This window comes from Pleurodeles waltl, chromosome 1_1 (genome assembly GCF_031143425.1).
Source record: "Pleurodeles waltl isolate 20211129_DDA chromosome 1_1, aPleWal1.hap1.20221129, whole genome shotgun sequence".
NCBI lineage: Eukaryota > Metazoa > Chordata > Amphibia > Caudata > Salamandridae > Pleurodeles > Pleurodeles waltl.
Genome location: NC_090436.1, coordinates 9,193,330 through 9,208,540, shown reverse-complemented (window position 1 = coordinate 9,208,540; position 15,211 = coordinate 9,193,330). Strand labels below are relative to the sequence as shown.

General features: G+C 48.7%; 1 protein-coding gene across 5 annotated transcripts in view; it reads left to right on the top strand.

The window, feature by feature from the left end:
- The window catches only part of LOC138251940 (programmed cell death protein 4-like), a 359,042-nt gene extending 344,253 nt beyond the window's left edge, over positions 1 to 14,789 (top strand). For all 5 annotated transcript variants that reach the window (XM_069205725.1, XM_069205696.1, XM_069205706.1 and 2 more), the window contains exon 12: positions 13,319 to 14,789. In XM_069205725.1, coding sequence (XP_069061826.1) covers positions 13,319 to 13,370 — 52 coding nt within the window. In that variant the 3' untranslated portion in view covers positions 13,371 to 14,789. The remainder of the gene's footprint in view (positions 1 to 13,318) is intronic.
- The last annotated feature ends 422 nt before the right edge of the window (positions 14,790 to 15,211 follow it).

Sequence of the window (15,211 nt, the reverse complement as noted above, 5' to 3'; positions counted from 1 at the left end):
GCTGTGATCAACACCAGAAGCCACCTGACACACTAACTCCCTGGATCTGAAAATGATACTTTTCAAAGCAGAGTGTGATTGTAGGAAGTTGGCTCTGTGCATGCTATTTCTTACTTTGAAATAGTACATACAGAGTCCAAGGGTTCCCCTTAGAGGTAAGATAGTGGCAAAAAGAGATAATTCTAATGCTCTATTTTGTGGTAGTGTGGTCGAGCAGTAGGCTTATCAGAGGGTAGTGTTAAGCATTTGTTGTACATACACACAGGCAATAAATGAGGAACACACACTCAGAGACAATTCCAGGCCAATAGGTTTTTGTATAGAAAAATATATTTTCTTAGTTTATTTTAAGAACCACAGGTTCAAGATTTACAAACAATACTTTAAATGAAAGGTACTTCACTTAGGAACTTTGAATTGGCAAAATAGCATATACAGTTTTCACACAAATGACATATAGCTATTTTAAAACTAGACACAGTGCAATTTTCAACAGTTACTGGGGGAGGTAAGTGTTTGTTAGTTTTTGCAGGTAAGTAAACCACCTACAGGGTTCAAAGTTGGGTCCAAAGTAGCCCACCGTTGGGGGTTCAGGACAACCCCAAAGTTACCACACCAGCAGCTCAGGGCCGGTCAGGTGCAGAGGTCAAAGTGGTGCCCAAAACGCATAGGCTTCAATGGAGAAGGGGGTGCCCCAGTTCCAGTCTGCCAGCAGGTAAGTACCCGCGTCTTCGGAGGGCAAACCAGGGGGGTTTTGTAGGGTACCGGGGGGGACACAAGTCAGCACAAAAAGTACACCCTCAGCGGCACGGGGGCGGCCGGGTGCAGTGTGCAAACAAGCGTTGGGTTCGCAATAGGTTTCAATGGGAGACCAAGGGGTCTCTTCAGCGATGCAGGCAAGGTGGGGGGCTCCTCGGGGTAGCCACCACCTGGGCAAGGGAGAGGGCCACCTGGGGGTCGCTCCTGCACTGGAGGTTGGATCCTTCAGGTCCTGGGGGCTGCGGATGCAGTGTCTTTACCAGGTGTCGGGTCTTTGAAGCAGGCAGTTGCGGTCAGGGGGAGCCTCGGGATTCCCTCTGCAGGTGTTGCTGTGGGGGCTCAGGGGGGGTCAACTCTGGCTACTCACGGTCTCGTAGTCGCTGGGGAGTCCTCCCTGTGGTGTTTGTTCTCCACAAGTCGAGCCGGGGGGCGTCGGGTGCTGAGTGCAAAGTCTCACGCTTCCGGCGGGAAACGTGTGTTGTTTCAAAGTTGCTTCTTTGTTGCAAAGTTGCAGTCTTTGTGGAACAGAGCAGCTGTCCTCGGGAGTTCTTGGTCCTTCTAGATGCAGGGTAGTCCTCTGAGGCTTCAGAGGTCGCTGGACCCTGTGGAACGCGTCGCTGGAGCAGTGTTTTTAGAAGTGGGGAGACAGGCCGGTAGGGCTGGGGCCAAAGCAGTTGGTGTCTCCGTCTTCTCTGCAGGTTTTTCAGCTCAGCAGTCCTTCTTCGTCTTAGGTTGCAGGAATCTATCTTCCTAGGTTCTGGGGAGCCCCTAAATACTGAATTTAGGGGGGTGTTTAGGTCTGGGAGGGCAGTAGCCAATGGCTACTGTCCTTGAGGGTGGCTACACCCTCTTTGTGCCTCCTCCCTGTGGGGAGGGGGCACATTCCTATTCCTATTGGGGGAATCCTCCAAAATCAAGATGGAGGATTTCTAAAGGCAGGGGTCACCTCAGCTCAGGACACCTTAGGGGCTGTCCTGACTGGTGGGTGACTCTCCCTGTTTTTCTCATTATCTCTCCTGGACTTGCCGCCAGTGGGGGCTGTGTCCAGGGGGCGGGCATCTCCACTAGCTGGAGTGCCCTGGGGCATTGTAACATGAAGCTTGACCCTTTGAAGCTCACTGCTAGGTGTTACAGTTCCTGTAGGGGGGAGGTGTGAAGCACCTCCACCCAGAGCAGGCTTTTGTTTCTGTCCTCAGAGAGCACAAAGGCTCTCACCGCATGAGGTCAGAAACTCGTCTCTCAGCAGCAGGCTGGCACAGACCAGTCAGTCCTGCACTGAAGGATTGGGTAAAATACAGGGGGCATCTCTAAGATGCCCTCTGTGTGCATTTTTTAATAAATCCAACACTGGCATCAGTGTGGCTTTATTATTCTGAGAAGTTTGATACCAAACTTCCCAGTATTCAGTGTAGCCATTATGGAGCTGTGGAGTTCGTTTTTGACAGACTCCCAGACCATATACTCTTATGGCTACCCTGCACTTATAATGTCTAAGGTTTTGCTTAGACACTGTAGGGGCATAGTGCTCATGCACCTATGCCCTCACCTGTGGTATAGTGCACCCTGCCTTAGGGCTGTAAGGCCTGCTAGAGGGGTGTCTTACCTATGCCACAGGCAGTGTGAGGTTGGCATGGCACCCTGAGGGGAGTGCCATGTTGACTTAGTCATTTTCTCCCCACCAGCACACACAAGCTGGCAAGCAGTGTGTCTGTGCTGAGTGAGGGGTCCTTAGGGTGGCATAAGACATGCTGCAGCCCTAAGAGACCTTCCCTGGCATCAGGGCCCGGGGTACCAGTTACAAGGGTCTTACCTGCGTGCCAGGGTTGTGCCAATTGTGGAGACAATGGTACATTTTAGGTGAAAGAACACTGGTGCTGGGGCCTGGTTAGCAGGGTCCCAGCACACTTCTCAGTCAAGTCAGCATCAGTATCAGGCAAAAAGTGGGGGGTAACTGCAACAGGGAGCCATTTCCTTACAGCGATACAAAACAATCCATATACTAGCGGACAACACTATAACCAGTGCTTTAAATGGAAACATAGTTCAGCTAGTCACTATTACAATGTGTGTGTGATGGCATGTGCAGCTGTAGATACATGTGCTCTGCATACTCCTGCCATCTAGTGTTGGGTCCAGAGTGGTGCAAGTTGTTTTTCTTAGAAGAAGTATTTCGAGCCACGAGATTAAGTGAGTCCTCCTCTTGGTAATTTTGCGCATGAACATCGACTCCTTTGTTACATTGTTTGCTCTCCTCCTTTGGGTTCGGACTTGTGTCTTTGACTCTGTTCGGTTCTGACTCCTTTACCTCTGTTCAGATGGTGTAGTATATGCAGAGGCGACTCCTATCTCAAAGTGAGAGATTGTCTGCACAGAGTCCAAGGGTTCCCCTTAGAGGTTGCTAGTGGCAACATTAGATAATTCTAATGCTCTATTTTGTGGTAGTGTGGTCGAGCAGTAGGCTTATCAGAGGGTAGTGTTAAGCATTTGTTGTACACACACAGGCAATCAATGAGGAACACACACTCAAAGACTTACTCCAGGCCAATAGGTTTTTATATAGAAAAATATTCTTTTCTTAGTTTATTTTAGAACCACAAGATTCAGAATTCAAGTAAATGCATAAATTGTAAGGTTCTTGGGATAGGTAAATATGGAACTTTGAAGTAAAACAGTAATGTACACAGTTTTGTCAAAATGGCAATAAGCTATTTTAAAAGTGGACACTGCAAAAATCAACAGTTCCTGGGGGAGGTAAGTACAACTTAATTTATCAGGTAAGTAAAGCACTTACAAGTTCAGTCTCCGGGCATAGGCAGCCCACCGTTGGGGGTCCAAGTCAACCCCAAACACCCAGCACCAGCAACACAGGGCCGGTCCGGTGCAGAGGTCAAAGAGAGACGCAAATAGCACAGGCGCCTATGTCTTATGGGAGTCTGTCAAACACAAACTCCACAGTTGCTTAACACTACACTGAATTCTGGGAAGTTTGGCATCAATAAATCCACACTGATGCCGGAGCCACACGGAAGACAGACCTGAGAATGGAGGTAGGTTGAACCCCGAACCAACGAAAACCGTAGAACGCTGTAGTAGAAATGTGCTATCAAAAACAATACCGTCTGTAGGAAAATGCCACTGTTGGCATGGTTACCCCCTAACCTTTTTGGCTATTGTTGATGCTAGTTATGATTTGAAAGTGTGCTGGGACCCTGCTAACCAGGCCCCAGCACCAGTGTTCATTCCCTAAACTGTACCTTTGTCCCCACAATTGGCACAGCCCTGACACACAGATAAGTCCCTTGTAAATGGTACCTCTAGTACCAAGGGCCCTGATGCCAGGGAAGGTCTCTAAGGGCTGCAGCATGTCTTATGCCACCATGGGGACCCCCTCACTCAGCACATGCACACTGCCTCACAGCTTGTGTGTACTGGTGGGGAGAAAATGACTAAGTAGACATGGCACTCCCCTCAGAGTGCCATGCCCACCTCACACTGCCTGTGGCATAGGTAAGTCACCCCTCTAGCAAGCTTTACAGCCCTAAGGCAGGGTGCATTATACCACAGGTGCTTATGTGCATGAGCACTATGCCCCTACAGTGTCTAAGCAAAACCTTAGACATTGTAAGTGCAGGGTACCCATAAAGAGTATATGGTCTGGGAGTCTGTCAAACACAAACTCCACAGTTTCATAACGCTACACTGAATTCTGGGAAGTTTGGCATCAATAAATCCACACTGATGCCAGTGTGGGATTTATTGGAAAATGCACATAGAGTGCATCTTAGAGATGCCACCTGTATACCAGTCCAACTACTAGTATTAGGCTGACCAGTTTCTGCCAGCCTGCCACATCCAGACGGGTTTCTGGCCACATGGGGTAAGTGCCTTTGTCACTTTGTGGCCAGGAACAAAGCCTGTACTGGCTGGAGGTGCTTCTCACCTCCCCCTGCAGGAACTGTAACACCTGGCGGTGAGCCTCAAAGGCTCATGCCTGTTACAGCACCCCAGGGCATCCCAGCTAGTGGAGATGCCCGCTCCTCCGGACACAGCCCCCACTTTTGCCGGCAAGCCCGGAGGAGATAATGAGAAAAACAAGGAGTCGCCACCCTCTAGCCAGGAAAGCCCCTAAGGTGTCCTGAGCTGAGGTGACCCCTCCCTTATAAGATTTCCCCCAGTAGGATTAGGGATGTGCCACCCCCCCCTCCCAAAGGGAGGAGGCACAAGGAGGGTTTAGCCACCCTCAGGGACAGTAGCCATTGGCTACTGCCCTCCAGCCCTAAACACACCCCTACATTTAGTATTTAGGGGCGACCCTGAACCCAGGAAATCAGACTCCTGCAACCTGAAGAAAGAAGGAGGACTGCTGACCTGAAAGCACCGCAGAGAAGACCGGTCTTGTCTCCAGACTCAAAAACCTGCAACAGCGACCCATCCAGCGAGACCAGCTGCCTCTACCGACTCAGAGGACTGGCATGCAACCAAAAGAACCAAGAAACTACCATGGACAGCGGCTCTGTCTAAACACCAAAGAAGAAACCATCTTTACAGGGACTCCAGCCTCACTATGGAATTGCGAGTCCTCAACACTCTGCACCCGATGCCCCCAGCTAGTGTCCAGAGAAATCAACACTGCAGAGAGGACCCCCAGGCGACTCACACGACCTAGTCACCCTGAGACTACTCCCCTGCACCCCCACCGTGAAGCCTCCAGAGGAAATCCAGATGCTCCCCTGGACCGCGACTGCCCGGTAACAAAGAACCCGATGCCTGAAAGAAGCACTGCACCCGCAGCCCCCAGACCAGAGAGAAACCAAATACCAGTGCAGGAGTGACCAGCAGGCGGCCCTCATCTTCGCCCAGACGGTGGCTATCCCGAGAAGCCCCCCTGTGCCCTGTCTGCATCACCAGAGTGACCCCCACTCCATTGATTTCTATTCAAAACCCGACACCTACTTTGCCCACTGCACCCGGCCACCCCTGTGCTGCCGAGGGTGTATTTTGTGTGCCTACTTAAGATCCCCCCAGTGCTCTACAAAACCTCCCTGATCTGCTCCCAGAGGACGCAGGTACTTACCTGCTAGCATACTGGAACCGGAGCGCCCAAGTTGGGCCCACAGGGCTCAGCGACTTGAGATGTCTCAAAGCATCAGACAACACCCCGGATCTCTTTGGGGACGCGCTTTCATCTTGCATGCACAAACCATCTGGAAACGGGTCATTGGAAGAAACCTCTAGCCACTACAGCTGCAAAACCTTCCGGCTCCAGATCAAGATCACATCTAGGTTGTCATGTCCATGCCAGCACGTAAAAGGCATGTAACAGCTTGTACCCCAAAAGGGCACCTATGCCAAGGCAGAGCACCACTCCTGGAGGAGTCGAACATCAAGCCCTGTACAAAACCATAAAAGGCAACTACCTTCGGGTGCTGCTCCAACATCTGGTGCGGGTCGACAGAGTAGCCTTCGATGCCAACCAAACTGCTGCCCAACAGCATCGGGCCAGGGCTAAATCAGAATGAAGTTTGCTAAAGTGAACTGCTTTAAGTTGTTTTATACAATGTTAAATGTTATTCCGATGCTGAAGGTCTGAAATGCTTTTGCAGCACCCAAAGCTACTGTTGTCATGAAAATTCGAAAGTTTGATGTTCTCTATTTTATTTTAGTATAAATGAATAAAAATACATAAAAAAAAAAAAAAACCCTACCTCAAACCTAAGGCATAGACCATCATTCCTCTGAGCCGTGGTAGATAGATGTCAAGACAACAACACAAGCACCTTTGATCCCCGAGGTCGTACTCTGCAGAGGCCCCCATCCTTCTACAGCTGCCAGAGGTCACGTATGTCAAGCAGAGAACCTTGTCCACCCACGAACCCACCCCGTGTGCTTCTCCCAAAAGTGCAGGTTCGTGTTTTGAGGAGGCTCTGGCTTTCAGGATACTTAGCCCCCCGTCAACCCCCTCCCCCTCCCCCTCACCCCACTTTCCACCATAGAGACCAGGGCACAAGCCCACCACTTCAGCCTTCTACTCCAAAGCACTCTTTCCACACCACTGTGGCCACCATCCCTTGAATCCCCTGTAGTCGGGCTGTACTTTCTGAGCCCCCCCCCTCCACACCCCTCCAAAGGCAGCCCTTACGAGCCGCTGGACCCTTATGATTGACCCCCAGAGAGAGGCAGGATTGCGGGGAGGACTACACGATTGACCCTAAAATGACCAAGACCTAGACCATCAATCTCCAAAACATGTCTACCTGATGCTACTGCCCCTTCCCACACAGTTATTCAGAGTGTAGCCCTCTGGCGAGCATACACGTCCTGCAAGATGAGGACGATTTCCTTGTAGAAACGGTTTCTAAACCGGGAGAGATGCTGCGGATTCTCCCCATGCTGAAGGGCGTGTTGAAGACCGCTCCAGACAATGCTAGAGTCTGTAAAAGCTGAAGTCGTCACGCCAAGAGTGGTAATCAATGAATAGAACTCTCTCTGACCCATTCTGCATTTGGGGGTCCCATCCCTCCCAGTGACCCTCCGCTTGTGCCCAGGCTCCCAAGTGGTGCACGAAGTGATCAGCACAAGCAACGGGTGATGTCCCACTCTCGAAGAGCAAGCGCATTGATGCGGCTGGCAATCCTCTGGCGGTGGGGACTGCCGGCCATCGACGCATCACCAGCTCTGTGGATTTTCTGTAGTGCTGTGATAGATATCCTTGGGAGGAGATAACCGAACTGATAAAGCACCTCCCACAAACCCAGAGAAAGAGGGGGACATGACCTTGTGGTTGAGGGAAAACTCATTTCAAATGCTAATATCTGATATGCCCTAGACCAGGGTTCTGCAAAGTCGGTCCTGGAGAGCCGGGTTCGTGCCAGATTTTTAGCATATCCACATTTAGAAAAATGTAGGTTTCTGAAACATCTTGTTTCTAAATGTGGACATGCTAAAAACCTGGCATGGGCCTGGCTCTCCAGGACCGACTTTGCAGAACCCTGCCCTAGACACAGCAGATGCTGCTTCCCCGGGCATTAATACGAGCATCCTTCTACTGTGGCAGAAACCTTACTCAGGCATAGTAGCAAGCTTCAGGCTTTGACAATCCAGCAACCTTTCATCCAGGGCCAAAAATTAAGAGTGGTCCTCCGGGACAACCCCAGGTTTCTGGCCAAGGTAGTCCTGCCTTTCCACATCAGTCAAGCCATTGAACTGTCCTTTCCTCAGAGAGGCTTACTAGCGGAAATGCCCTTCAATACTCTAAACGTTAAAAGGGCGCTTGCGTACTATATTGACAGGACTAAGTCCTTTTGTAAGACAAACCAAATATTTGTAGCCTTTGCTAAGCCCTATAAGGGACACACCATCTCCAAATTAGACGTTGGGAGATGGATCATTTACAGACTTGCTGTGCCAATGCAAATCGGGCACTTCCTGTACCTTCCCGAGCACCCCTCCATTCTCAAACAACATTGCCTTCGTGGCTTTTCTGGGTAATATCCCATTAGTTTACATTTGCAGGGCCGCCACACATCACCACCACACATGTTCACTCCACACTACTGTGTAGATACGCTAGCCCTCCAACCGGTGATGGTTGGCCACACTATTCCAAACATCGGCATTGTGTGCCCGCTAGCCTCTGCTTTTGGGTAAGCTGCTTCACAGTGGATGCAGAGCATGTTTAACTACATGCACCCAGCTACGCGTGATAAATGTTACTTCTCCTTTTATGCATATGTGTGTAGCATGTAGTGCTGTAGATGTACGTCCCAGAGCCTCCTCCCTGGAAGCCAGCATCGATCATAAATGTCAACACCTTTTCAGTTACTTTACAATCCAAAGTCCACATCTTTACTTGTCTTGGACTCTACACTCGTACTACTCACCCTCTGATCAATACCGCAAATCAATTCACGGTAGAGACTGTGCTTGTGCCATGCCGGCTATGAGGGGCTGGGGGGGTTGTCGCAGCAGATCTTATGACTAAGGGGTTGATTTGGAGTTTGGTGGAGGGGGTTACTGCGTCACAAACGTCCGCCATATAGCCTGTGGAGATCATAATATGGCGGACGAGATATCCGTCATGTTTGTGGCGTAGTAACCCAATCAGGTCCCAGTTTCTTTGAATAAAAACAAGTTTCAGCCATCCAGGCCAAGCCTAGATGACAGGAGTTTTTAGAACATGTGAATCTGCGTGTGACTCTACGGGTGCATGTGAATCTGACTGAATGTCAATCTACAATACTACATACTGCTTAATTTTTAAAACCAAATCCCAAATTCTAGCTAAACTACTTGCTAAAAGTTTACGCATGTTCTGAGTATACTGATCCCTAGAGATTAGATTCGCTTCATGCTGGGAAGTAGTATGCATCGTCATGGGTACCTGCATCTAGCATTGGCTATGGTTTCCGATCTTTCTGGTACCTGTGCCCTGGTCCAGGTAGACTTGAAGAAGGTTTGCGACTTTGTGAAATGGAGCTTTCTCCATCAGCTTTGGGCAACAAATGCATTTCTGTCTCCTTTTCCTCGCCCTAGGGCCCAAGCATGTGTTTGACGACGGTACCCAGTCTGTCCCATTTCCCATTAATTGTACCCAGGAAGGGTGCCCCTCACCCCCTTGCTGTTCGCCCTTGCGGTTGAGCCACTGGCAGAGTGGGCTCAAATGTGACGCCGAGGTGTGGGGCTTTCAGTGGGGGGGGGGAGGAAATTGAGGACCAAATTTGACTATACATATATTAAATGCTTCTCTTCCCCCAGTCACTTGACATGATGTGGCTAAGACTGAGCCAATGTTTGAATGTCTTTGGGCATTACTCTCCTCTGAGGGAAAGGCATGCGTATTTCCATTCAGGGTGAGCCTCGGTTCGCTGGCTGACAAGCGAAGACGCGCAGCTTCCTTTTTGATTGCTGAGTCTGTTTAGCGCTAAGAATGCTCAGCGGTGCTGGGACCTGAACATAGCCAACTCCCCACCCCACCAGGTAGACCGCGTGTGGAAATACATGCAGGGCTGGGCTGTGCTTCCACACTCAGTTATTGGTACAGAGCATCTCCTGAAAATACTGTACACATTACAATACAAAACTACCCCTATGAGATCCTAGAGGGTTGTTTCTGCAGGTCGGCAAGACCAGCGGGCTGCCTAGAGTACCCTGGAATAGATGCAGATAGTCTGTGTACGATGGTGGGTTCAGAGTTACATATGTCTTGCGGCTGGACTGCCAAGGTTAAAATGGAAACCTAGAAGCGCAGGTAATCACTGTTCAGAGTACCTGTTGGCGCCTGTGAAGTGCTGGTATGCTCCCATTAAATGTATTGTATTATTGCCAAGAAGTGCAGGTACTCTCTTTTTCATATTAAAGCAGTGCAGGTACTCAGTACGAGACAGTAGCTGCCCATTTAAAGCACTAGTAAACTAGATGCATATAGTCTGTGTACAATGGTACATTCAGAGTTGTTTTGCCTTACCTCTGGGCTGCCAAGAGTATCTTGTAATAGATGCCTATAGTCTGCGTACGATGATACCTTCGGAGTTGTCTTGCCTTACCTCTGGGCAGCCAGTAGTATCTTGTAATAGATGCCTATAGTCTGCGTACGATGGTACCTTCGGAGTAGTCTTGTCTTGCCTTACTCTTGGCGGCCCAGTAGTATCTTGTAATAGATGCATCTAGTGTGTGTACGGTGGTACGTTCGGAGTTGCCTTGCCTTACCTCTGGGCTGCCAAGAGTATCTTGTAATAGATGCCTATAGTCTGTGTACGATGGTACGTTCGGAAGAGTATCTTGTAATAGATGTCTATAGTCTGCGTACAATGGTATGTTCGGAGTTGCCTTGCCTTACCACTGGGCTGCCAAGAGTATCTTGTAATAGATGCCTATAGTCTGCGTACGATGGTACGTTCGGAGTAGTCTTGTCTTGCCTCTGGGGTGCCAAGAGTATCTTGTAATAGATGCCTATAGTCTGTGTACGATGGTACGTTCGGAGTTGTCCGGCCTTACCTCTGGGCAGCCAGTAGTATCTTGTAATAGATGCCTATAGTCTGCGTACGATGGTACTTTCGGAGTAGTCTTGTCTTGCCTTACTCTTGGCGGCCCAGTAGTATCTTGTAATAGATGTATATATGTGTACGATGGCACGTTCGGAGATGTCTTGCTTTACCTCTGGGCTGCCCAGCTAATCCCAATCAAAGGCTGACTTTTTGTAGAACAACATCAACCTCTTCGAGGAGGGCTCAGTATGCCCGCTCAGTTCCCCTGGTCACTAATGTAATTTGGAGTGCTGGCGCAGCGGATAGGGTGGAGAGGAAAACCCACCTGGGAAACTCCTCTATGGCAAGGATCATGGCTTCACACATCAGGAAAATGTAAAGCTTCTGGCACTTGGATATGTTTGGAATCTTGAAGCTCGGAGACATATGAGGGAGCATATGAGGGATCCACCTCCGTCTGACCCACGACCACCTCTCCTTCAGGAAGCAACTCAAGACCTGGCTGTTTGAGCAGTAGCGGTCCCCCCTCCCCCCCAGCGCCTTGAGACCCTCCGGGTGAGTAGCGCGCTATACAAATTTCTTGATTGATTGATTGATTGATATGTAATCATTTTGAAGGATTAAAGGGAGAATTGGCACTTTACAACTCCCAGTTTTAATACTGCCTGCCCAGGAGAAAACTGATGGCCTCCTTACCTGGCCTTGGAGGCCAAGCTGACTGTAAGACTCCTGGGAAATAAACATCCCAATATCTGAGCCCTTTGGAAGTTGTGGAGGGGACACAACCCATGGTGGCTTCCCAAACCCTGGTGCTTCTGTCCCTCTGCGGTCTAATACAGTTCAACTATTTCCGCATGGTGTACTGTACCCCGGCGAGGGTGTGAAAGAAGAGCAAAGGCCAGAATCAGATTTGTACCCTGTGTGGCACCATAGTTGGCACCACTCCTGCACATAGTGTAGGACTGGCTGCTACGTAAGATACTGATCATGAAATCACTACACCCTTGGGATAGAGATGGGGTGATCTTTTTTACAGACCCCCAAACTTGTGACACTGGGGCTGAAGGTTGGTGATGTTTAGGGACCCAACAAGCACTCCGGATCTAGTTGGAATGGGACTTCTGGCAAAGTGTGCCCTCACCGGCCACTTGAAGGTGAATACAGTGTTGCAAAGTGGCGCCGCAGAATGGACCATTGAGCTCAGGTGGACGAGGTGGCCTGCAAAGCCAGAGGATGTCCCAAAACACAGTAAGTTCTGGGGTCCTTGGTGGGAAATCATCAGCTGGTTGATGCCTCTACTTTGAGTGTGCCGGAGTACACTGGGAGGTTTTCAAGCACTATATCATAGTATTCTTTATTGTATTCTTTATTTTAACACTGCTCTGTAAGGCATGTCACTATTTGCATCCAAACGAACCAAGATGAAACTCCTTGATAGCTTGTGCCACACCTGCACTTTTGTAACTTTTTTGTTGTTACAAGACACAACTGTTACTTGTGGTAATATAAGTTGATGTGCAATTTACAACCCCCCTTAATGTCGTAACATTAAAAACTTTGTTCGCTGACGAAGTCGCAATTGGGGCATAAATGCAAAATAAAGATGGCATCCGTGCGTGGACATGTGGGTTCCAGTGAATGACGTTATCGGGGAGTCGCTTCATAGACAAGCCCTGTGTCGATGGCTGCCATTTCAGGATTTTCTAAAAACCAAAAACACACCATGTCCTATGTATGTGAAGCATGTGAATTTAAAACTGTTAGGTTTCAGACCTTTTGGTGCTGGGGGTAATGATTTGCTGCTTCAGCCTCCAGCCGTGACTTCGCATAGTTGTGTGTGGGTAAGGCCTTATAGCGCTACAAAGTATTCTAATCTATGCAGCCTGCAGCAGTGCTAGCAACAAACAGAAGCAAATCTTGAAGGGGAAACGCAAGCAAGGTTTGAGCCTCTGCAGCATGTGCCCTACGCTTGAGATCTTTGACGACAGGAAGTATGATCTTAGCAAAAGTGAGGGATACCATGAGAAGCAGTTGTACTTTTGGGGTGCAGATTGCATTTAAAATTAGACCTGCTAATATGCAGAGGGAATGGGTGCCCAAGATACACACAAGGACATCAAGCCTTTTGGGAGAAGGGCAACAAATTCTGCAGGTCATGGCCTATTTTGAAGGGCTAAAGTCATCATAGATGATAATTATAGGACCTGATAAATGCCAAATCCCAGAGCAATAGTTTATTAAGCAAGATTCTGTCCTACGCCTCCGGGGTTGGTAATCCGAGTGCTAGTTCAATCTATATACCTCTTAAACCGAGAACAGCGCAGAGTAGCTTTGAATGTGCAGACGGCTCAGGGAGATGTTGGAGCATGCAACAGAGCAGATCAGTGCAAAGCTCAGGTCTAATTTACTCACTTGGCCTTCACTGCAGAAATGTTTTTTATTTTTTGAGTAGAGGTATTGCTTTTTATGTGTGGTATGCTAATTTTGTGGAGTTGTGTATTACATTTAAAGCTAACTTGGTGGCCTTTGTTCCATTTTCTAAATAAATATACATTGTTTCAAATCTCTTCTTTTAGGGGACGCAAGCGGTTTGTGAGCGAAGGAGATGGTGGACGGATTAAGCAATAGCCAGATTACTGAGCACGCCACAGTCTCTCCAACCCTCAACGCTTCCGGCAAGACCACTGCGACAGGGGGCAGGCGTGGTGTGGGGGAGGGGGATGGGGGAGTGGGCACTTTTCACCTTTAGAAAACTTCTGTTTTAAGATTTAATGAAAATGTAAATATGTGAATGATGGCCCAGTAGGGTCCCACCTCCAGGCAGACCTGACAGGAACAGGTGATAACTGTCTGGCGGGAGGCATTGTTCTGGTTAAACTGACCGAAACCCTTCCTGAGACCTTGGGTGGCGTGAGCCTCCCTCAAGCGGTTTAAAGGTGGTGCAGAAACGGGGGGTATTTGAGCGAGTAGGTTTGTAAACGAACAGTCCCCTTTACCAAAGGTCCTCTCGTTGATACTAAGTGGCTCCACGTGTGGCTAGCTGTGTAACAGAAGCTGGGCAGTTGACATTGGTGCAAATCCTTTTACTGACCTTCCTGAGTATTGCGACCAGAGTCTGTTCCACAAATCTTCTCTTCCGCTCCCATCAGGGCCCTGGTCCCTGCAGACTTGTACCCTAGATGCATGTGTCTGCATCCAACAATAGGTTGTATTGGACATATCTACAGTAACTTGTCCCAGGAGCTGGATCAGTGGCCTGGCTCTTCCATAGATATGCGTCCACTGTGAATAAATACCGAGTTGGCGGAGTCATTGCTATTAGTGTTGTTACTAGCAGACTTTCTTGGAATCTAATCTACGCTGTGTTCGAGCAGGTCTTGGAGATGTGCTGCAGCATGCCCGTAGGCCCATTGACAATCAGAAACCCAGCAGGTTTCACTGCTGTGGCTCACCCTCAAGTCTAAGGACTCTGCACTACAAGTGCATGGTCAAATGTATAATGTTGCAGCTGAATTCCGACACCGGTCCTACATATCTCCGTGGCTTCTCTCATGCTGTACCGAAGGGAATTTCTTCCTTTGCAATGATGAGGGTCTTTATGCTAATCAAATTTGCCTTTTTTTTGCCTATGGCTCCAGGGGAAGCCGAAATGGTACCAACGTGTACTTCGGCTACCAGGTAGGCAGATAAAGCATGCTATTACCCAAATCGCCCTACAAAAGGTACTGTGTTCTTGTTTGATGTTACCGCAACTGGTCTCGATTGCTTTGTGATGGCAGACAAAAGGCCAGCTTCCTCCTCCTCACCCGTCTGTTCAGAGTGTTGGTGTACAGAGGTCCTTGTTTACATTAGTGGAAGGGCATCCCTGTTTGTACCCAGTCCGTTTTCTCTGGTATTAACAAAATAAACTCGGATAGTCACATGTTCATGTTTGTGAGTCGCCTTCGTGGAGGGAACTCTCACCCGAAGCTCCTGTGTACAGTTTCAGACATACAGTGCTGTTGGTCAAAAAATTAATTGCAAAGAAAATAAACACCTCTGCAATAACTAGTGAGCATGTTCTTCTTAATGACTGGTTTTTGTTGTGCCAACAAAACTTTCATTCTGCATTGGATTGGATCTGAACTGTTCTCAACATTCAAATCTTTCATAGATTCACATGCTTAAATCATCCCTGTTGTCAGTCTGGAAGTGGCCAGAAGCACTGAAAATAACGGGAAACATTATTAACTTGCTAGCATACAATACAGCATGGTCTGTTTAGTGACACGTTCATCTCATCGTAGATACCCAATTGACCGCCAATGATGTGACCAAGGTCTAAACCCTCTCCTACAGAGGCTAACATGAAACACGTTTCTAATGCTCATCATGTTTGAGAAAGTCCTTCTCAGGAGCTCTGTACTGAACTGATTTTCGGAAAAACCATTGACTCCCTTCCAGCAGAATCATTTCCACAGCTCTCCCGA